Below are 24,883 nucleotides of genomic sequence, written 5' to 3'. Positions count from 1 at the left end.
CTATGTCCCTGAGACAGCATACAATTTTGTATAGGTTCTACACATAAATTTCAATTAAATACATTTTCACTATAGTCATGCTGTGCTGAAGAATTAAAATGTGTGGGAGAAATCATCTAACAAACCAAAACACGCACACACACACACACACAATCTGCTACAATCTGTATTGAATTCCACAGTTCTTTCTCTAGATGTGAAAGGCATTCTCTGTCTTAGAAGACCATTGGGAATTTTTTTCTTAAGTCCTTGCATTGCAATGAAGTTCCAAGTCTACCAGAAAACACTCTCACATGCTGTGGTCTTTGCTGTGCACAAAGTTCTCCTGGTTCTGCTCCTTTCACTCAACATCAGATCATGTAAGTCTTGCCAGGCCTCTCTGAAGTCTTCCTGTTCTTACAGTGTTTCTTACAGCACAATAGTATTCCATTACATTCACATACCATAATTTATTCAGCCATTCCCCAATTGATGGGCATCCCCTTGATTTCCAGTTTTTGGCCACCACAAAGAATGCTACTATAAATATTTTTGTACATGTGGGACCCTTTCCCATTTTTATGATCTCTTGGGGATACAGTCCTAGAAGAGGTATTGCTGGGTCAAAGGGTATGCACATTTTTGTAGTCCTCTGGACATAGTTCCAAATTGCTCTTCAGAATGGTTGGATCAGCTCACAGCTCCACCAACAGTGTATTAGTGTTCCAACTCTCCCACATCCTCTCCAACATTTATCATCTTCCTGTTCTGTCATGTTCCCATCTTTTTTCTAAATGAAATCCAACCCAAATTCAATGACTCATTGTCACTGATGTAAAGGATAGTTTTAGTTTATCATAGTAATCTTGGCAGAACCTTCCTAAAATTGTCCTTTTAGTTTCAACACTAAATACTCTTGGGATGAACTGATTTAATAGGGTCTCAAGGTCTATAAAGGCTAGTTTTTTCTTCTAACACTTTTCATTGTTATCAGATAATAATGTAGTTTTCAACTACCTCCTTTATAAAGAATTTACAAATGAGTTTATATACTAAAACAGTGTGGCTACTGAATGTCTTATTTCTTGATTTAATAATGAAAGAAAATGTTTGTTGGCTAAGTCAGTTTTCTAAGGTTCTTTTATTCCTTTTTGTAATTGCAGATTTATATGTTAGACTTCATTAGGAAATGATGTTAGGAGAGTCAATGTTTGTGTTTTTTACCCATTTCTTCTTTTTGATATCATACGTTCAAAAATAGCTTGAAGTTGACTAAATTCTTTCGTCTAATGTGGAACTGAGAGCTACGTAAAACACCTGATGTCTTCAATGAGCAGTCATTTCTAGATCGGTTAAGATACAATCCATTTTATTTTTGTCACATTATTTATTAGGTGCTTGCTATGGCCAGCACCTCCTGACTCTTTTCTCTAAGGATTCATTCATGATATATAATAACAGTGAAAACACAAATAAAACTTTCTATCAGGGGACCTAAGGATGTGGCCTCAAACCAGATTCACAGTAGGAAATGACTATTAGAAGATTATATACATCTAGGGAGATGAAAAAAACCCCGTATCACAGATGGGTGGTAGGGTGCGTTGAAAAAGAGCATACTTAAGTAAATGAGTTACAAAGCAGTGAGTTTTAGTCAGGTATTTTGAGATTAAGCTATCATTTTTCATAACAAAAGTCAGAAATATTCCTGGGCTCTGTGGCATTTAAATATTTAAGTCTAAATGTTCCTTGGGTGTTAATATTATTTTTATCTATAACAGGGAGTATTTTTTTAAAAAAATGAAATTTAAACCACAAATTTATATTCCTAAAGTCATGGTATTACAAACATTAAAAATGGAATTACCTCCAGATTACCTGAAAGATAGATTAAGTCAAACACTCAATGTCACAAAAGAGAATTTATGGGTTCTATAATCATAGAGCACACAAAATTCAAATAAATTTTAAATAAAAGAAAAATATAGGTATAAGGAAAGGCCCTTGGAATCCTACTAACAGCTATACACAAACTTAAACAACTATTAGTCCCCCAAAGTGATTCCTAGTCATATTAGTGGTTATCCTTGAATATAATTTCTTACAACTTCTCCTAGTTGACTATACTTTTAAGAGCCCTCAAGAGAACAAAACAAACAAATGGACTTGTGGTTAGAGGGTACAAACTTTTAGCTACATTAATTTCAATTTATGTCAATATCTCATGCGACAATACAATTTTTAATATAAGCAACCTCTGCTTTGGGAAAAATATAATTTTCTAGGCTTTATTTTTAAAAAGATAAAGAGTTACAAAACAAGTTTTAAACGTAAGTGTTCTTGAAATTTTCTCAATTTCAACTAACTAAATCTCAAGATTCCCACTTAGAAAAAGATTTGTACATTATATTTCATTTAGCAAAGAAAAGGGCTTATAGATTTTAGGGAAATGATAAGTGTTTGTGAAAAGCCACATTACGCTGGCTCTTCACAACTCCTGTCCTAAATGCTGATAATGAAACTTGGTTTGGAGACTATACTAATTTCCCAAGCTCAGTTTCTAAGGAGTTGACATCTATCTCAAAAGGTCACTAGAATGTAATTACTTAAACCTAATCAATACCTTTTACTTGACTGTGCAGGCAATTATTAAGTTTTATTCTCTACCAAATTACTATGAAATTAAAAATAACTTCTGAGCTCACTTAAATCATTAAAACATTGCTCTGAATACCAAATCAAAACAGCTCAATAATTATATCCAATGACAGTCATTTGATTTGTAATAGTTTAGTAATTTTGAAATGTACTGCTCTGAAAGACATGCCATCCCAATTTAACATTCTTGTGTGCAAATATATATGTACATATATATCTATTACACTGTACTGAATGTAAATAGACACCAGAAATATGTGCTTAAATTGGCGAAAGAATACCTTTCCATATTTGCCAAAGAGATTCTTCAAATCAGCTGCTTTGGTATTAGAAGAAAGTCCACTAACCCAGAGATTTCTAGTTGAGCTTCCACTGCTGCCACTAGTGCTACTTGTACTTCCTGAAACAGATTTCATATCAAATGCTGAAGTATGGTAATGAAAATTATGTATGTATGTATGAGAGATATGCAGTCTTAATTTATAAAAGGCAAGATTGGCCATATGTCTTCAAAACCACATTTGTAAACATAAAAGTTCCAAGGGGGAGACAGGGAAAAGTAAGCCACAAAATGTAAACAACCTGGCAATTTAAAAGTCATATATTTTGCTATCTTCAGAAAGAAAAACAAATAAAACCCTAAACAACATTATTATTCCAGAAAACATGAACGTAAAATGTTACCTACTTTCTATTCCACTAAAATGTAAGTAAAAGTGGAATAGGAAAAACAAAGTAATTATTGACTGCATTTCTCCTGTAAAGACTAAGTATGTGAAATGGGAGGGCTAATGGATAGTTTAAGAGATGTTACCAAGTAAATAGGTAATAACCAAATTTAGTTATCAACTAATCTCCATTACTACTTTGGATAAGAGAAAACGGGCATTAACTGAAGAAAAAAGACATCTTTTGGAGTGCTGAGTTTGTAAGACAATAAAATGCCATATATAAAGAGCAATAATCTGGAGGAGGGAAGATCTGAGTTCAAATCCAGCTTCAGACACTTAGTAGCTATGTGACCCTGGGCAAGTCATGTCACCATTCTGGGCTTCAGTTTCCTCATCTGTAAAATGCAAATACCTCACAGGGTTATCATGAGGATTAAATGAGACGTTTGTTAAACAAACTGTAAAACTTAAAGCACTGTATACATGCTAGGTATTATATTTGAAGTGAATACAATAGTATACATGGGGATATTTTAGTGGCTATCTTACATTCAAAGGATCATTTACTAGATGTGAACGCAACATCTGGGGAAACAGAAAACTTCTGTCACCCTTCTATGTTTCTTCAAATATGACGGAAAAAGGGCAACAGAACAATCTCATGAGTGGAACAGTAGTAGTGAAAAATTGTGGTTAATCAATTGTCAATAATGAAGCTACTATGTAGGGATATATAAAAATAAACCCCACTCATTTTCAGGTCATTAATTTTTGGTGTTCTGTTTTATTGAATTTTATAAACTAAACAATTTCTACTAATTATCAAAAAGATGCTTTTAAGATTTTCAAATGTTTCAAGGCCACCATTATGAACACCAACTATTATGATGTAAAGGTAGATGTTCAGAGCTGGGGCCTCCTTAAATTCTTCTCAAAATGGAGTGTTTTATATAAAGAATGTAACTCATGATTTAATAAAATAAAGCCCTAGATTTCATTTTTAAAAAATGTGTTCCATTTCTACATTTTTTGTATAAAACACTCCCACCACGGAAAAAATAATGAAATTTAGAAGACTCGTGCCTAATGTTCCATAAAGACTTTTAAGTGTCTCGTGCTTTTTGTAAAAAGTGCAAGCTTACAAAAAACTGATGTAATTTTGAGAATTCTAATGTACTTTAACGTCTACTTATGTAGCATTAACAAAGGATTGAGACAATGATAAGAAGAGATGGGGCATTAATAAAGTTTTCTTTAAATACTCCAAAGTGAGAACCACTTTTGAAGTGGTAATATATATAAAAGCTTTTCCTAACAAGTATACATTTATACCATTGAATTACATATGTAATAACACCCATTTCCCAATATCTGAGGCTGACATGCACTGCTTCTAATAATCAAGTGCTTTATATGTAACTACTATGCATCTAATACTGTTATAAGAAAATGGGTGAAACAAAAGATGGGAGATATTACAAAAGCCCATATACTGGTTGAAGGTTCCTGACCTTGGAAATCTACTAACAGATTTCAATTTTAACGGGAATTGCCAAGGAATTATTAACTCTGGAAAATGTGCCATACTGACAATAAAATGATAAAAGTCATTACCTTTGTCATCCTTAGATGATGTCTTGCTTTCTTTAGATTCCTTTGAAGAGCTAAAGAAGCAAATCACCAGAAAAAAGTTGAAAACACTGAACTACTTGCTGTGTACTACATTTCAAACTAATGCTATTGATACAAATTAACAATTCCAAAGGGCTGGATTGGGTTATTTGAACAAATGACTCCCTTGGGATTCTTGCACTGATTTTCCCCAAGATGCCTGAAGATCTAGATTTTCTGACAACTCTATTCAGTGGATATATGGCCATCTTCTCCAGATTTCAGGAATGGGACTTGACTTCATTTTGTGTTCTTAGAACTGATAGCTGTTCATTACCATCATCACAAGGATTTTAAAAATAAAACACAAAAAACTCGTCAATTTGAAAAAAAAACACAAATAAATGCTGACAATTCGACAATGCAATCAGTAGGACAAACTGTATATGAAGATCTTGAATTTTTTTTTTAAAAAGTAACTTATGACGTTCAAAAAATTATAGGCAGGATCATAAGATACTAATTACTGTACAAGGTTCTTGATGCTACCCCCTTAATGTAGAGTGATCTTATTGAATGCTGGAACTCAGTATCGTAAAGAACTGACATAGAAAAACAAACCTCTTTGCTTGACCAGAGGCCCCAGTAGACGAGGGCCCTTTCTTCAAAGTATCCTTTTCTTTGTCTCCAGATTCTGCTTTCTTAGAACTTTCTCTGGCTTCCTTCTCGACAGCATCACCCTTCACGCCGTCTTCCTTCTTACCATCTTTATGGCTCTCGTTCATCTCATAATCTTTGCTTTCCTTCTCCAGGCTCTGTGCAATGGCATCCTGCCCATCTTTTGGCTTACTTGCTTCAGAATCTGTAATTTTCACATTTTTACCTGTTTCTAGGAGGTCATCACCATCAAAATCCAGAGTGATGGCATCTTCAGCCTGGATTGTGACCGAAATGTTGTCATCCTCAGCTTCTTTCACAGACGTGTTACCTTCCATCTCTTCGTGAGCTGTCTGATCAGCCTCAGCTAGGTTCTCTTCTGAAGGAAGAGGTTTAGATACTTCTTGTGTACCATCACCAGAACCTGCTATATCTAAGAGGATTTAACAGGAATAAATATGGCAAAACAAGAAGTTTAAACAATTTCATATTCATAAGCTAGATTAGGACCTAGAAAATACAAATTATTAGCACTGATGGAAGGCAGGGAAAAAACATAAGGGTATTAACACAAACAATCCTTTACCCAGGATCACTCATTCTTCATGAGAAAAAATAAAATTTTCTACATACAAATACCATCAAACAACAATAGTGAGAAAATGATTCCATCCAGGAGAAACCGGTTCTTCACGTCTGCTTCTACGTTAATGCCATATCGAAGTATTTCCTCCACAAGAATTTTAAACGTACAGACTGACTATTCAGTGTTCAAGACATCATGGACTTTGTGACCTTCAGGACTCTGCAGCATCATGACTCCTTGAAAAAGTTTACAGTCTAAGATAAGGGTCAAAACTGGTCAAAGTATTTCAGGGTCCTGTCTTTTCAGTCTTCCAATTCAGCTGTTGACTGGTGCAGTCCAGAATTACACACAAAGATGTTGTAGAAGGCTCCCAAGATGAACGTCTCCAAATGTTCAGAGTAAAATGGCTATTTCCAGTCTTCCTCCTCACTTCACAGATATTCAACAATGTTCAGTCAGTCCCACAATTATCACGTTCAATGATTTCTTTCTTGCACTCCCCAAAACAGAAAGACTTCAGGCAGGCATATGGTCCCTGGTAAACATTTTCAGTCTGCAGCTTTACTGGATAGCTTCAATGCTTTATCAGGCTCCCTTGCTTAAAATACTGTTCCATGTCCTTTCTAGTCCAAAGTATGAAGAATCCTTTGATTTCTATCCAAGAAGTCTTCAAAAACCTCTTGATGACCAGATGCGTAGCATCCTGTGGTGGCTGAACTTATGGGTTCACCAGATGGTTCTTTTAAGCCACTGAAACTCTCTCAGAAGGCTCTGCATGGAAGTTTCTGAAAAGCTGCTCTCTAAGCAAAGCACATTGCCATTTCCAAGCAGCAGCAAATGAAAATCAAATTTTGATGGTGATCCACTTTCAGGATTAGTTGTAAAATTCAAATACAATCACATTCTAGGGATCCGGGAGCACGTATGAGTTACTGTAGTATAGGTTATGTGCATCAACTTACCGTCTGCTAGAAATGATTTAAAATGTTTTAGTAGGATTAAAATTGGCTTAATGAAATGCACATTTAATGATATATCCACCACAGTAACTGATATGTACTATTTAGCTAAAAGAAATCTTAAATATTTTTTTAAAAATAAGCATGAAAAAAATTGGTTAATATGTTTTACTTAATTCACCTAATTACCATAAGACAAACTCATTTTAAAAGTTAAGGTTCAAGTCAAGAATTGTCTAATCACTTTCTCCTAATTTTCCATTTTCAGAATCTCTGCAACCCTTTAACTCTATTTAACTTCAAACATACCTTTTTCCCTTTCTTCTTCTTCACCATCCTAAAATTAAAAAAACAATCAGATGTAAATATTAATAACTTCATTAACAATCTCAACTATGTCAAGTTCATAAACTAGCACTCCATGAACAAGAATTGCTAAGTTTTGCAAAGTATTCTGTTTGACTCATGCTCCGTTAAAATAAATGTAGTCTGTTGCAAGTATACATTATTTGGAAGAGAAAGGTAATAATACACACTCAAGGACATTTCAAAAATTCAAATAATGTTCATAATTAACTCCAGATACAGGAATAATTCCTTTGAGAATAAATTATAGATGCTGTTAAAATATTTTACTCCTACAACTCAACAGTGCAATAGCTACTTTAAGGTTACAATGTTTAGAATAGTATCAAAGAACTTAATGCAGTGGCTTGTCTTGTTTTCATGGTGTAAGGATTCTACAAAGGACAAAATCAAAATCTTTTTCACTTGACCGCAAAGGTTAAGACGTAAAATTATAAAAACACTAAACTCCAAAACCATCCATACAAAAGAAATGACAGCAGGGAATAGAAAAGAACAGAAAAGCCAAAATAGTTTTTATTTAAAATGCATCATAATATTTGAAGCGAATCTTACCTCAACCCACTTATGAAAATTCATTTTTATTTCAAACTCATATTGAATAGATGCTATAGGAAGCTACCCAATAAGAAAAAATTCTGCTGTACATAATGCAAATTGGGAAATCTACAGATGGGATATAGATATTAATGGGTACAAATATTAATTCAAAGTACATTTAACTATTCTAAATTGTTAAAACATGCCAAGATTTTATTAATGTTTTAAACATTACATTTAGGTGACTGAATCACATTTGTTATCTAAAAAGTAAAGTAACTAAAAATGCCAAAACCAAATTGCCCAGTTACAGATTGATCAAGAATCACAAAAAGTAATACAATTAATGTAAAACTAAAGGAAACAGAGTTGTTAAAGGAAATGTGCTAATAGGTTCAAAGCAACACTCAACCGGAATATTCTTTAACCAATACTATTAAAAAAAACTCTATTATGATAAACTTCATGGAACCCTATAATCATTTCATTTTGTTATGCTTTGGTTATCAAAATATATTTTTAGAAATCATTTTAAGGACCTGGAGAGGAATTAACATATATTTTTAAAAATTGCTTTAAACTTAGTGGGGAAAAAAGGAAGCTTATCAAGTACATGATATCCCCATCCTTTTTCTCCTTTTGTGTATTGCTATTTCACTTAGCTGGGTGGTTGAGAGCCAGTGAAATGAAATCAGGAGAACTGCAAAGTGACTGCTCTTTGAGAGTATAAATCAACTGTATAGAGCCCAGCTCTAAAACTTTAAAAAAGCTATCAGTGGAGTAAGAACTCTCAGAAAGAAATTCCCACTTCTGTTCCAGTAAAAGGAGTATTGGTTTTGGAGGTAAAAGAGCCTGGTTTCAAACCATAGGCAAAGTAATAAAGCTAGAAGAAGAGGTTAGACTAGATCACATATATGGCTTCTTCTAGTTCTCTATCTAGGATCCCATGCAAATAAGCCATATATCCTTCAACTTGAAGAAATAAAGTGATTTGCCCAGGATCATAAAGCCACTACATGTAGAAGGTAGGTACTGAAAATCCAAAGTCTTCCTGACTCTGAGGTTGGCTCAGAATAAATCCAGTATTTAAAGTCACAAAGGTCCTAAATATATGAAAATAAATTAAATAATTAACAAAGACAATGAAAAATATGCCTGCTTTGATTATATACACATGTATCTGACAAGTATCAGTTTATGGCGATCATACCTTTAATAATGAATGATTTACAACAAAATATTATTTTAATTAAATATACATCTGAAAACAAAATGAAATTTAACAGCACAGTTATCTTTATATATTTAAACAACAATTGATCCGCCCTAAGAAAGCAGACTAGGCATTCTAATGGTTTTTTCCTTGACAATGTACTTATCCATTCTCTCATCTGTCTTATAGTTACCAATGCATCTGCAAAATGATAAATAAGACTGGGGGAGGGGGTAGCCAGAAGCAAAACACTTTTGAGGAAGGACAGGGTGAAAGAAGAAAGAGAATAGAATAAACGGGGGTGGAGGGATAGGATGGAAGGAAATATAGTTAGCAACAGTAACTGCAAAAAATTTTTGAAACAATTTTCTCTGATAAAGTCCACATTTCTCAAATACAGAGAGAATGGAATCAAATTTATAAAAATAATTGATTATAAAAATAATCAATTATCCTTAATTGATAAATGATCAAAGGATATGATCACTTTTCAAATGAAATAATCAAAGCTATCTATAGTTATGTGAAAAAAAAATACTCTATTGATTGGAGAAATGCAAATTAAAACAATTCTGGGGTGCTAAACCTCATACCTTTTATATGGGCTAATAGGCCAGAAAAGGTAAACAACAAATGTTGGAGAAGATGCAGGAAAGATGAGATATTAATGCACTGCTGGTGGAGTTGTGAACTGATTCAACCATTTTGTAGAGCAATTTGGAACTATATCCAAAGGGCTATAAAACCATGCATACCCTTTGACCTAGCAATATCACTGCTAAGTTCTGTATTCCAAAAGAGATTAAAAAATCAAAAAGGAAAAGGACCTACACATACAAAAATATTTACAGCAACTCTTTTCTGGGGGCAGAGAATTAGAAATTGTGGAGATTGGGGAATGGCTGAACAAGTTGTGGTATGTGATTATGAGAGAATATTATTTTACTATAAGAAATGATGAGCAGGATACTCTCAGAAAAACCTAGAAACATTTACATGGGCTGATACAATGTGAAATGTACTGTGTACAAAGTAACAGCAACATTGTAAGATGACCAGCTGTGAATGACTTAGCTATTCTCAGCAATGCAATGATCCAAGACAACTCTGAAGAACTTATGATGAAAAGTGCCATCCATTTCCGGAGAAAGAAGCGATAATGTCTGAATACCGATTGAAGCAAACTTATTTTTTAACTTTATTTTTTCTTGAGTTTTTGTCCGTGTGTTCTTTCACAACACGACTAACATGGAAATGTTTTGCTCTGGCTACACATGTATAATCTACATTGAATTACTTGCCTTGTCAATGGGGGGTGGAAAGGACATGTGGGAAAGGAGGAAGGAAGAGAATTTGGAACTCAATGTTTTAGAACAAAATGTTAATTCTTTTTATATGTAACTGGGGAAAAATAAAATACTAAATCAAAATGTCAAATCAGTCTGACTTATGTTCCTCTGTGATTAAAGGGAGACATAAATTCATGGCTCTACCTTTCTCTTCCATACCCATCCTACTAAACAATCCAGAGAGCATTAGTTATGCCAAACTCAAGGGAGTTCAAATTAGAAATGCTAACAAAAATATAAAAAATAAACCACATCAATTTTGTCTTATGTTATCATGAACCTAAGTTTACAAATATCTAGCCACAGACTGAACGACTGAAGGTCATACACAAATTCTGGCATGCTATCTTTTACCCTGGGTTCTGGAGACTAGAAAGGATTCAATTAGTCTTTCAACAAAATGAAATAAAAAATTACTTTCTGCTATTGCTAAAAAGCATCCCCTAAATACCTACTAAAAACTCTCCTACAGGCTGTGTGGAAGGCACACTTTTCTAATAAGAAAAGGCAAGGGAGATCCTCCTTCCTCACAAGAAAATGAAAGGTAGGTCCTCTTTCAAAAAGCACAGAGATTCATGCTCTAACATATTAGACATTATACATGCAAGGCTGGGTTTAAAAACTAAAAAAATCAAGTTCTTTTAAAATGTCTACCAAATATCTAACACTACTGTATCTATTTTGCCTCAGAGGAACCTGTATGCCAAATAAGAAAATAGAACAAATATTCTGCAACTATTGCACTGTATGGTTCTAGCTATAAGAGCTAGAGATAATTCAAGGACAGAGATTAGTGTGAGGAATACTAGTCCAAGAAAGATCTATGGATATGGAAGCAAAATGTGCAGCAGAGCTTGCTTTTATAAGACAGATGAGGGCAGGGAACGGGAACACAGGGCCCAAATGATTGACCAAATTATGTCAGCTATTAATTTTACTAGAGGGATTCCTTCTAGGCAGAGATACTATCATAAAGGAGAAAATATGAATGACTTATTTGTGGAATGATGAATTTGGCTATAGAATAATACGATTTTAAAATTTTTCAATGATTAGCTAAAAATATCCAGGCTCTATTTTCAAAATGGTCTTGAAAGTTGCTCTGCTCAAAACAGGTTTGGAAATGATCTTTGGGAATTTTTTTTTAGTCACTTTGGAAGCCTTACAATATGGATATTTAAAAAAACTCAAAGTCCTTCAAGACTGAAGGGTTGGCCAATGGAGAATATTTGAAAGACATGAACTCTGAAGGCAACCAGACAATATAAACTCAACACTTTAAGAGGGATTTTACAAAAGTCTTGGATTATTAGATTAGGGACCCAATCCTGAAAATTATAGGGAATAAAATACTAATTATTTAGCAAAAGACTTTCTGCCCAAAGGAAAGTACATTCTTAACATAGTGTTCTGGCAAGCTCACCATCACCTTTTGATAGAAATGGAACCTTCTACTGAGCTTGCTGTCAAAGACGACTTTCCACTGTTAAGACAAAACTACTCTAACAAGCCTTTTCTATAGAAAAACCAAGTCATGACATTTTATACGATCAAGAAATCATCTCATCCAACCCCTTCATTCAAAAGATGAGGAAATATAGGCCTGGACAGGTCAAACTAGCAGTATAATATGAACAGCTCTTTTTACTCTAAATTCAGTGCTCAAGTTTCTAGATATATGATGGAAATAAAATTTATATTAAAAAATTAACTCCCCTAGAGTTATAAAATTCCCATAATTAAATCTCTAAAAGGCTCAAGTCATATATATAGCACTTTTTCAGGATAGTTTTCAAAATTTAAGAAACATAAATCTAAAATAACAGGAGCATCAGTTTCAGAAAAGTTAAAAATCACTAAGTCAAGAGGCAAGTTGTGTTTCAGACTAGAAACAGCAGTTTCATTTATGCTCCTTATATAAAATGGGACAAATCTTTCTATGGGTTCAGTAAATTCTTAGTCATTTTAGTAGCAACTGAAATATTTGTATGAGACCAAATAAGCCTTTACTCCCATAAAATCAAATAAATAAAACAATGTCAAACTTACTGGGACTGTAAGAAAGGTGTCATCTTCACCTTCTTGGCCTTCATTTTCCTAAGTTAAAAGGGAATTACAAATTTGGCTTAATAAAGTATATGAGTGATGTGAAAATAGATATATGCGTATCATACGCTTTCTATAGCATATCTATGACACAGTAGGTACTAAAATTAACATTTAATAATAATTCCAGCTACAGAACTTAACATATCAAGAAATCAGAAAAATTTTCTTTAAGCTCCTTTAAAGAGATGGAGAAATAATTATTTTAATAACACTAGCAGATTCCAAAGTCGGTTCCCAGTTCAATTACTTTCAAAAACAGGGTTTGGAATAGCTGCAATATGATAGTTCAGATTAAATATTTGATTAAATATTAAATTAGTTAAATGTTAAACATCTGATTAAACATTTGGAGGCCAAACATAACTATACACAATTGACTAGAAAAATAATTATGTCTTGGTAACTTGAAAAAGAGGAGAGGGAAGTAATTTGTGGAACATTAACAAAGGCAGTAAAATACCTGATTTTCAAGGTCTTTTTCTTTGCCTTGTGCTGCTTCTGCCTGTTTTAATTCCTGATCTTTTTTATGCTGCTCAGCAGCAGACAAGTCCTTGGAATTATTATTTTCTTCGTCATTTTCAGTAAATTCTTCAGAGTCCTTCAATTCATCATTTCCATCTGGATCACTGGTCTCTTGATTCTCTGATTCACTTTCCTTTTAATGTCAAGAACATTTGATACAACCAAGGCCATTAGCTTGAATACCACTGACTATCTTACCTCAAAAAAAAAAATAGGACAATTTTCTAACCTATTCTTTTAACAACATATCCCCCTTCCCCCCAAATTTTGAATGGACACTTGTTTTATTACAGAAACAATCTTCAAATATTTTAAATCAACTACACTGTAAAATGACAGGCATTATTATCCAAAGTAAATGAAGTTAAGTGTTTTGAGTGCCAAGTCCCTCATTTTTTGGAAAGGACAAAATTTAAATTGCTTTTAAAAGTATTCTGAACTTCTAAAAAACTATTATACAATTCCCAAGCCATATTTTAGGTGCTGTACAAAAGATATGACTTCACTGAAAATAAATCTCACCATTCCCACAAGCCATACTTCAAAATTCAATCTTACAAACCACTTGCAAATTTCAGCTTTGAGAAAATAGCTGATTACAGGAGTTCGCTGCATGGCACATTATATCAATTAATCTTAACCATTTTGGTTTGGGACATGGTTACCTCTTTCAATACATGTTCACAAACAACGTTCCCTCTTCTTATGTTGTGAGTGGATGACCATGCTATTGAACAAACTATGAAGACTGAGCATATATGAAACAGTTTAGTGTTGCAAATAAAACAGTTAATCTGACATAATTAATGATATGTATAAATAAATAATATGTTACATAGAATTAGGAACAAATACTAAATGCTAAGCGGTTCCCTTAAATGACTGTGATTAATACTACTTTGATATAAGCAAGTTCAAGGGAGGCAAGTAGAAGAGGATACCAGACAAATCAGGAAGCTGCCCTAACGATTTCTAGTTCCAGCAGGGGGTGTCATGTTCAGGAAAGGAATGTGGAACAGTGGATGGGGCATCATTCTTAAAGAAGGGTCCCAGTATCTCTAATACATTTTTGTCAATCTGTATATGTTTGTGGGAGGAAGGGGAGGAGAGTTTCTGAGCCCCAGATACAGACAACCTGAGCCACATCACATGTACCCTTTCACTCCAGGAACGTAAGATCCAAATTCTTGTGCACAACCAGGTTACTAATCTATCTTGCCCAAGAGGACTGGTGGAGTCTGGGTCTGGGAGAAGCACAGTTTTTTTTCTTTTCTCTTCTAAAATTTAGACATAATGCTGCTTTCATTTAAGAGAAAACTCACCCCTGCAAGGAAAAGGGGATGTTTCCCCAGAAGACCTGAAATTGCATCAAATTTATTTCGGGAGAGGGAAATAATTCACTCCTTAATTACTTTCCTAGCTGAAATGCCCTAACGTAGCATACTTACAGAGAGGGTCAAGTAAGAGGGAAGAACCTGATTAACCCAAGGGCAACTAACCCTTAAAAGAAAACTGACACCAAGAAGTACGAGAAAGGCTGGAAGCATCAAGGGAAAAGAGAGGACAGCAAAGAAACTTCAACTTTTAAAACATCCTGAGGACTAACAGCTCCACATATGCCCTTCTCTGTATATGGATGCCTCCCTGAGGCAACCAGGAGGTATAAAGAGGGGTACTTTCTACAGGCCAAGTCAATGTGTTAAATAGTTTCCTGACTTCTTAGTTGTGAAGTCCATCTTTACTCTGTGCAGGTATAGCTCACCTTAAAGAAAAGGAGCTCTTTACAAGGGAAACATTATAACTTGCCAACTTGTAAACTGTCAACCTGTAAGACAAAATATGTGATGCCTACTCTAAACTTATTAGCTAGCTATATTTACTCTCGCTAAGACACAATTAATCCATGTTTAAAATGGGGAAAATGTTTGCTCATTTTAACTCATGCTATTCCTGCGAGTGAGGATCAAATAGTATACTATCTGTGATAATATTATTGTGAAAAATCAAAGGAAAAACTTTATGTAAGTTGCTATGGAAGCTACAAAATGCATGACAGTAGCACTGTATCTGCAACTTTGTCTGAAATAAGTAACCTAACTTGTATGTGATTATAAACAAAGTAACGAACCTTCTTTCCTTGAAATGACAACTAACTACCTTAAGCCTTGATCCTATTCACAGAGAGAAATTAACTACTCAAGCTGAATATTTAAAACTATACCTTGACAAATGTATCATCTTCCACTGAAGCATCTCCACTTAGTTCGTCTGTTTCTTGTTTTTTACCTAAAAGAAAAATAAAACTGGGCTAGATGTTTCATCATTGTAACAGCAGAAAACGGAACAAGATACAAAATTAATAAATGGTAAATACAGAAAAGCATGAGAATATGGAAATATAGAAAGACAGAAAAATATACACAATGACCAAAACAACTTAAATGGAAAGAACAAAACAAATAAATCTAAATGTTGCAAAAATTATGACAAACTTGGCCCTAGAAAAGAAATATAAGGCACCTCCTTCCCTTTCTCTCTCTCTGCTAATGTATTATAATGGGTATGGAAGTATGGGAGTAGATCACTACATAAGACTTCTGATGTTGCATAGTTTTGCTGAAATTTTTTTTCTCATTCTTTGTTATAGAGGATGATTCTGGGAGGAGGTAAAAAGATATACTGGGAAATATACGTGACAAATATAAAAATGTATTTAAAAAATAAGTAATGGGACTTATCAACTCTGTAATTCTTGGCAGGCCACTTAAAAGTCTCTTGGGGCCTCAGCTTTCCCATCTGAGCTCAGAGCAGATGGTCTCTTAAGGTTCCTTGCAGTTCTGGACCCTAACTGTTTGGTTGTATGTTTTTTTTTTTTTGGCTAGTACTTTGATTAGTACTTTTTTTGGTATAGGGAAGTCCCAGTGAGAAGCAGATAAGCAACATACGGTTTTAAGAACTACTTGGGGCATTGAGAGGTTAAGAGACTTGCTCAGGGGAGTCAGAGGAAGGACTCAAATGTTTTCCTGGATCAAACCTAACTCTTTATCCACTATATAAAGACACCTCCATGAATAACTAAGCACTATCAACTCATTAAGAGTACCATTACAAAAGAGCTACCAGATTCATTACACAAACCTGAATATATTATGAATGTTCTGTAATTTTATCAAAGTAAAACTAGATATAGCAATCATTTATTTCAATTGATTTACTACATATATAAATGTCTTCATATTTTTGCACACAGACATGAAATTCTATCAAATTAAAGAAAACTGATCATCAAGCTCAAAAAACAACTCAGGCTTTCCTAAATAAGCAATCACTTGCTTTAATTTCCAGGCCACCTATTTATACCATATAATTTATCATTTCATTACATATTATTTCATATTCTCCTTTTCCTTTATACAAGTCACTTCCCCAAGCAGATTTTTAAGTTAATAAAAGGCAGCCAATGACTATCATAATTGTATTCTTCTAAATAGTTACAATCATGCTGCGCATGCAATTAAATATTTAATTGCATGTCAAGTGACTGTTCAAGTTAATCTAATAAAAGCAGAAATTGATTCACACTGATGAAGCTCTCATTTAATGGACCATGCTGCACAGTCACATAAAAGTATGATAACAAATGGCCCCCAATTTATCTATAGATTTTACTAGTTACTAGTTATTTATAACTTATAATCTATGTCCTCATAAAAACAATGCTATGAATGTCTAGGTTCCCACCTTGTTCACAAGAACTCAAAAATCTCCTACTATAATTGCAACTGTACATTTACAATGGTTTAAAAAAGTACAGCGGCAAAAGGTCAAGCAACGATCTAGAAAGAAAGCAAAGAGGGGAATGCTTCTCAGAGAATGGAGGTTAAAGGGGGAAATTTAGAAAATGTAAAAAAAAATTATCAGTTAAAAAACTACTTTAAAAAAGGGGGGAAATAGGGAATACGCACTAGTGGAGGTCTCACAGCAAACATCAGTTTTTTTTGTTTTTAAAGTAAGGGATTTTGAAACCCATTTGCAGGACATGGAAAATCAGTATACATCTTCAGTCTTTCAAGAGGAAGTGATTGATGAAGCAAGGCCAGGGAGGAGTGAGGAATGAAAGACAAGCTGAAGGACTAAACTTTGGCAAGGGCAGATGTCATCTTATTCTGTGAGGCAAGAAGGAAGAAGATGAGTGAAGATAGAGAAAACAAGAATGGAAGAAAAATGCTAAAGAAATTCTCCAATACCATGATTTTTTCCAGTCCCGTAGCAGAGACTGGATTAGTAGAAACAGTGCTAGAATATGAAGTCAGTCAAGGTCTGAATTCAAAGTCCACCTCTGATACTAGTTGCATGACAATGAACAAGTCATAGGAATTAAGCCTTAGTTTTCTCATCTGTAAAATAGGGATATCTGCAACTATCCTCCCCAGGGCAACGGGGAACAAATAATGTATACAAAGTGCTTTGCACTTACTAGAGAATAAACAAATATTGTTATAATACAAAAAGTAAAGGAGAAAAAAGCAAAAACAAAAACTGGAATAACCAAAAGGAGGAACGTTAGTAATCAAGAAATAACTTTTTAATGCATCAACTAGACAATGTGTTCTCAATGGACCTATTTATCAAGTTTGGTAGTTTTATTCCGTAGTATTTCTAATGTTCAAGAATAGGAATATGAATAGGATGGTGTACAAGCCTGAGCTGGGAGAGTAGAAATGATGAAGAGCCGGGAGTGAGGAATTCAAGGGTATAAGACAACAAGTATAGTTACAAAACAGCTGATCAAGACAGGAGAGGGAAGGAAGTGAAATAAGAACAGGGAGAAAGATATGGACAATATCAAAAGACTGAGGGAGCAGTCCACTTCACCGCCACTAAATAACAGTAAAATATTAAAACTTAGTCTATGTAAAGGCTTTTCTATTTCAAGGACTACTTGTAATTTCGTGTTTAGGTTTTAACAATTTAAAATATTCTTAACCTAGTGTGGCCCTTGGTTTAAGTCCCACTCTTTTTTGACGTTTACTCTGTGTGACCCTGTATAAGTCATTTGACCATCCTGGGCTTCAGTTTCCCATCTGCAAAATGAGGGCAGCAGGACTACACGCACTCCAAGGTCCTTTCAAGCTCCAGATCTATGAACCTCTGAATTACAACTTTGTGGTGTGGAAACAAAGAAAAGAGGTCTGAGCAAAAGAACCACCTTCTCTGAGATCAAAAGGCAGGAATGGATGAAGATATAGAGAGTTAGGAATGGAAGGGAAAATACTCCCAGAGAAGCAGAATCTTCTTAATAAAGTAGCACAGTGGCATTGAAGATTAGTGGAAACATTGAGAGAAACCTGCATTCTAGGTAGGTGGTAGCAAAGGAAGGAGAAAAGGCAAGAGTTCAAGTGCAGCATGTCTTGGAAAGAGGGAAGAGTCATACAGAATTCCAAGGCATAAAGTCCAAGTTCATGAATCAAGTACTTCATGAATCAGGAAGGGACAGGAACAAGGGCATACAGAATTTTCTTTTCCTCTCAAGCTGCAGAAAAGCCAAATTCTATCCTGTATACATCATGACCTGTTCTCGAATTCCAATGTAATACAATTAGCAACTTACTACAGAAAGGTAAATGAACAAGACATATACATATATATATATGGAGGGGAAGAGATTCTGGACTTGGATCATAGCTCTCTAGAACATATGGAAGATTTCTGGATGCAATGAAAGAATTGATTCTGTAGATTCAGGGTAAAACTCAGTGCTATGTTTCTGAATGAAAAAGATTCAAATCACCAGACATATGTTAAGGGCCTGCTTAGTCAATAAGATATATTATGTTGCCGAAGAAATTATAACTGGAATAATCTTTAAGGGGAGCAATCTGGAAGGTTCACAAAAAGTTTGTCACGAAATTCTTGTAAAAACCTTATTGAGACTTGAAGGAAGTTAAGAGGAGGAGGTAAAGAGAAGGAAGGGGAACAGCCTGTAAAAATGCCCAGAGTCAGAGGATTTTATATTTGAACTTGGAGGCAACAGGAAAATCATAATGGAGTTTACTGAATGGGGGGAGAGGGAGGTGCATAAGACCAACAAGACAGACGAGACTGACAAGACAGACAGGGTCAAACTGGAGTATTAGAAAATCTACATGAAAAGTAAATGGAAGATGAAACTAACCAGTAAGCTATTGCAACAGTAGAGGTGTGGAAAAGTGAATGGGTTCTAAAAGGATAGACATTATCTAACAGATTCTACATCAAGCTGAAAAAAATACATATATAAAGGAGCAACCATGTATATCCATCCATCCGTCCTTCCATACAATAAACCTGAGATAATTAACAGCATTAAGAAGGGATCAGAGTGACACACTGTCCAGCAAAGACTGTGTCTGCCAAGGACCAGCTTAGTCAGCTTAAACTAAATATGGAAAGGCTGGCCACTATGATTGATTCTTTGGCCACGCTGACCCATGAAAATAGCTGATAAATACATAAAAACAGACTAAGGCCTTCACAGCCTCCTTTGGTTTCAATAGTGCCTGTAGTAAAACAGAGGAAAGAGAGACAGAAGATGTAAACAAGCACAAAACAGTTTTCAGATTAATGTATACACATCAAACTAACTATCCATACTCTAAATGTGACTTGCTCAACAACCAAGGAAGTGATGTATTCCTAGAGAAATTGATTACATTCATGTGGATATTCTTACAAAACCAGAAGATTAAAATTGGTGGATTTAATTTCAGAGCGTACTCAACATTCACCATTTTATGTAACACATGGTCCTCTTTCACTTTGTAGAAATCATGATGAGTATACCCTAGAGAATCATGAAGAAGAGAGCTACAGCCAAAATGGTCTACTGATTCTGCAAATCAATTTGAAATTATGTGAAGTAACTAAACTCATACTATCCTTAGATTCAGCAATGCTATACTGCCAAGCATGTACACCTCAATAAGATCAATGACAAAAAAGTCCTATAAATAAAAAAATATTCATGGCAGCACTCTTTGTTGTAGCAAAACAAAACAACTGGAAATAAAACTAGTGCTCTTAATTGAGAATAGGTAAACAAACTGTGATGTATCAATGCAATAGAATACAAATATAAGAAATTCAGAAAACGCATGAGAAGATCTGTATGAAGTGGTTCAGATCAACAGAACCAAGAGAATAGAGATCACAATAATAGAAATAAAACACCAAAAAGCAGCTAAACTCAAATGAATTGTAATGAGAAATTCTGGTTCTAGGAAACTGATGATACACGTCAAAGTTGGGGCATTAAAGATATAGAATGAAATATACATTATCAGATACAATTGCTTATGTCAGTTGGTTTTGCTGAAATATTTTTTATACCATAGTATAAACAAAAGGCAACCAGAAAACTTGAAAATAAAAACAAACCATGGCTTATTATTCTCTAGTATCTATTACAGAAGATCAGGAATGAGAAAAATTCTACCAAGAATCTTCTGAGAAGATCCTTAAATCAAATCAACAATATGCCTTAATACCCTGTGATATAAATTCAAAGATCAATGGTACTAAAGCACTGAGAGAGAGATTACATCTTAATACCGAAGTTTTTTGTTTTAAAAAAGGATACTCACAATCCACATCTCAACCCTAGCAACCTAGCTTCTGACTTAATCATTCACTTAAACTGCTCTCTCCAAAGTTCCCAAGGACCACTTAATTGCCAAGTCTAATTGCCTTTTCTCAATTCATCCTTCCTGATGCTCTTTACTGCACTGAGCACTCTTCTCAATACTCTTACTTCCATGGATTTTGTGATTGTAACCTCTTGGTACCTCCAGGTATACTGGACACTGTCCCCGAATACTCTTTCATCCCTGGGTTTTTGTGGCTATTTCTTGGTTCTCCTACTTGTTTGGTCATTCTGTCTCCTTTGCTGGATTATCATCCAAGCCATGGCCCACACCTATGTGCAACCTAAGGCTCTGACCTAGTTCTCTCTCTTTTTTTTTTTTTAAGATCCTATGGGTTCAGTTATTGCCACGCAGACAGTTACCATAATCTACCCAACTAGTTCAAACTCCATTCCTATACCAACTATTTATCAGACATCTCCAAGTGTATGTCTGTTGGGGACCTCAAACTTAACACATTAAGAACAAAATTTGTTACCTTTTCTCCTAAAATGTCACATTTTTATATTTTTGTCATGCATCCCACCACTACCCTGGTCACCCAGGTTAACAACTTTGGAGTAAATGTTGACTATTCTACTTCACTTCACAAAACCAGTAAGTTGCCAAATCTTGATGATTCTACCTCCAGAACATCTTACATATTCATCTTCTTTCTGATAATCCTAGTTCTGGCACCCTTACTTTTTAAAAACTGCTCTTGCTAAACACAGTGCCTGTCCTGCAATATTTGACAGTTAACCACTCCCTTCCTTCACTACTGTCTCCTTGGCTCACAACTTACACTTATATTACCTGGACTCAAATAGACTTCTTAAATTAGTCTCCCTTGAATCCAGTCTCTACTTGCTCCAATGGCATCCTCCACATTGCTGATCATGTGATATTCCTAAAGCACAGATATGACCATGTCAATTCCCTGCTTGCACAGATCCCTGGGCTCTCCTGCCTCTGTAATACAATACACACCTCTCTTAGATTTTGAAAGTCTTTCACAATCCGATTCCACTCTATCCTCCAGGTTTACCACACGGCGCCCCTCTGGCCATACTCTATTTCATTCAAATTGGCCTCCTCGTGACATTCCATTTCCACAAACGTCTTCATGATTTTATGTATTTTCCTGCTTATCTCTTCCTCTTACAATCTTAATCTTCCTTCAAGGCTTGATTCAGGTACCATCTCCTACAAAAAGCCTTTCCTGACCTATCCCTTCTTTCCCCAAATCACTCCAAATATTTTTGAATTTTTCCTTATGCATGTATTTATTAATATACAAGTTTTCTATCTCCCATTCAGCCTAAATAAACATAAGTTCTCTGAGGGCAGGAGCTAGTTTTGCTGGTGTATGTATATCCTCTTCACCAACACAGTACTTAAGCACATGGTATAAAGTATCTGTTGAAAGAATGTATCTCTTCAATAGGTTTTGAAGATGAAGAGCGAGCTGAGGCCAGGACTAGATAATGGAAAAATGAGCTCCAGCTTATTTGGGAAACTGTGTAGTGCTTTTTCAATGATCCAAGCTGCTCTCTGCTACCAAAGCAAGCCATTATTCTCCTGGTGAGGCCTTGGGGCCAAGCCATGGAACAAGTCTCATAAAAATTAAGACTATGGGTGATCGAAAGGAAAATGGAAAGATACTTAGTGGGTATATATTATCAATTATGTCATGCACAGGAAGTAGCATAAAAGGACATACAAGACTATAAGCCTTTCAGTCAACTCATTCAAACTCATGGGAGGGGGGAAGGGCAGGGGGCGGTGAGAAGAAAGGGACTTTTAGAGCCCTAGGAAACAATGTGGCAAGAGATGAAGGGATGGCTTATTCAGTATAAACCAGTAAGAACTAGCTCATGTATTTTAAAGTCAAGGAGATCAAGTATAATATTAAGGTTCAAGGTACTGTGATGGCGGCTCAAGAATGCACAGATACTTCCATTCAAAAAGACAACTGAGTAACCAACAACTTGATTCTTAATATTTCTGTTTTTTTCAATTTGTAACCAGGTAAAACAGGCAGAACAAATATTCCCACATCAAGTTTTTCAAGCACAAACCAAAATACCTGTGAAATCTTCCCTATAAAACCTTCCAAGACTTTCATGATGCTAATGTGGAGTAAGACACAAGAACTTTTTATAACATACTATGATACCATATCACATTAAATATAATTTTGAAAGGTTACTGTTGCCCTAATTGATCTTATTCTACACAGCCATACAATTTATTTTTAACTAAACATGATGTCTGCAGTCATTCCCATTGAAAATGGAATAGTCTATCTTTAGTCAAGAACGACCACTCCCCCATGTATATTGCTTCAATATGCAGAATTTTTTTTTAATTTACATGGTTTTGAATCATAAAATTTTCCCTAAGAACACAATCACAAATGGAAAATGTTAAATTATCATAATAAGTAAGCATGATATGCTTCTGAATGTTACTTAACTAATTAAATTAATTTATGGTCTTTGAGAGCAGGGACTATCTATGATTTTCTAATATTCCTAGTGCTTTGCACAGTAATTCCTTAATAAATGCCCCTTAATTCATTAAATATTTTTAAAAACCTAGCAAGTCTTTTCCTTTTGTCTGGATTTAAACAGCAAGTTTAAGAAGCCAAAAGAATAGGTAAGCTATTGTTACGTGTACCCAAAGAATCTTAATATCAAAATGTCAGAAAAAAGCTATTGAAGAAGATCTGATTAGCATTATATTACAGTAAAGCCATACCTGACTGAAGTTTTCCTTTAACCTGTCTTTGGGGTAAAAAAGGTTAAGTAAACAGTAAAGAGAAATAATCTAGAAAAGGCTCCTAGACCTATAAACTGAGGCTATTAAAAATAAAATTTTATCTCTAGATTGAAAAAGGAATGGTTAAACAGGACTCAAAATGGGAACTAAAAGCATATATTACTGCATTTCTTTAAAAATTTTATTTTTATAAGGTCTTTCCCTCCATTAGTCCAATTACAAGAAGTATTTTAAAATAAACAAAATTATGAAACACCATTTATCTGGCATCATGAGGAAAATAACTTTTCCAAATAAGTGAATTTCCCAGAAAACAAAAGATTATACAGTCCCTTTAATTACCACTTTCTTACAAATCAAAACAAAAGTATATTACATATTCGCTGGCTTTCTTTGACAAAAACTGAATTGAATTTTTTTTTTTAAAAGAAAAACTGTACATGTTTATTAATTCAGTTGATCTCAGGGACTAAAACAGTTTTTCTCTATACTAAATGGTTTATAACGATTTAACTTGCCATCTTTGGGGAGTTCCTGTCTCTTCTCTGGCTTTCTGCTGACACTTTCTGCCACTTTCAAAAAATAAGCTTTCCTCTACAGTAACTTCCACTTCACCACTTTTGACTTCTATGGGTTGGGGAAAAATAACGATTACCAAATTAATAAAACTATCTTAAGTAGGACTAACCAGGCTCCAAGAACAGGAAAGACTTTCCTATGAGTAAAGAAACTGAGCTTTGGTGTATTTTTCTCATATATCTGAGAGAGCCGGTGATGTAGTGTAAAAGTGTCAAACTCATAGCCTCTGGGCTGCAAAGTTCCCAGGGCAAGTGAATTAGATGAAAATATAACTGGGAAATGTTTAACAAAATAAAAATACAATATGATAATGTTAATTCTTGGTTTTCAAAGTCAGTGTGTGGGCCAGAGGGATCTTTTTCAAGTTTCACACACCAATGGTGTAGTGAACTGAGCAGGGGAACCAGAATTCGAATCCTATTTCAGACATTTACTGACTCTAGGACTCAAGTCAAGTCACTTTTTTAATCCTCCTGCATCTGTTTTTTCATTTATTAAATAGGGATAAGTAATCAAACCTATCTCGCAGGATTTTACTTATCAAATGAGATAATGTAAAGCACTCAGGTAAATAAAAATTCTAATTATTACTGCAGATTCAGATTTTTTGTGTTTTCTTATCCATATTCCAAAGTTAAA

At 34.5% G+C, this 24,883-nt stretch overlaps 1 protein-coding gene across 1 annotated transcript in view; it reads right to left on the bottom strand.

Moving 5' to 3' along the window:
* Positions 1-24,883, bottom strand: part of SLTM (SAFB like transcription modulator) — a 41,828-nt gene that overhangs the window by 13,641 nt on the left and 3,304 nt on the right. The window contains exons 3-9 of the mRNA XM_072615617.1: positions 15,442-15,506; positions 13,159-13,353; positions 12,639-12,686; positions 7,431-7,458; positions 5,541-6,009; positions 4,923-4,972; positions 2,919-3,037 (exon numbers count right to left, since the gene is read on the bottom strand). Coding sequence (XP_072471718.1) covers positions 2,919-3,037; positions 4,923-4,972; positions 5,541-6,009; positions 7,431-7,458; positions 12,639-12,686; positions 13,159-13,353; positions 15,442-15,506 — 974 coding nt within the window. The remainder of the gene's footprint in view (positions 1-2,918; positions 3,038-4,922; positions 4,973-5,540; positions 6,010-7,430; positions 7,459-12,638; positions 12,687-13,158; positions 13,354-15,441; positions 15,507-24,883) is intronic.

This window comes from Notamacropus eugenii, chromosome 1, assembly GCF_028372415.1.
Source record: "Notamacropus eugenii isolate mMacEug1 chromosome 1, mMacEug1.pri_v2, whole genome shotgun sequence".
Classification (NCBI taxonomy): domain Eukaryota; kingdom Metazoa; phylum Chordata; class Mammalia; order Diprotodontia; family Macropodidae; genus Notamacropus; species Notamacropus eugenii.
The sequence above is the reverse complement of the archived record's forward strand: the minus strand, read 5'-3'. Positions and strand labels throughout refer to the sequence as shown.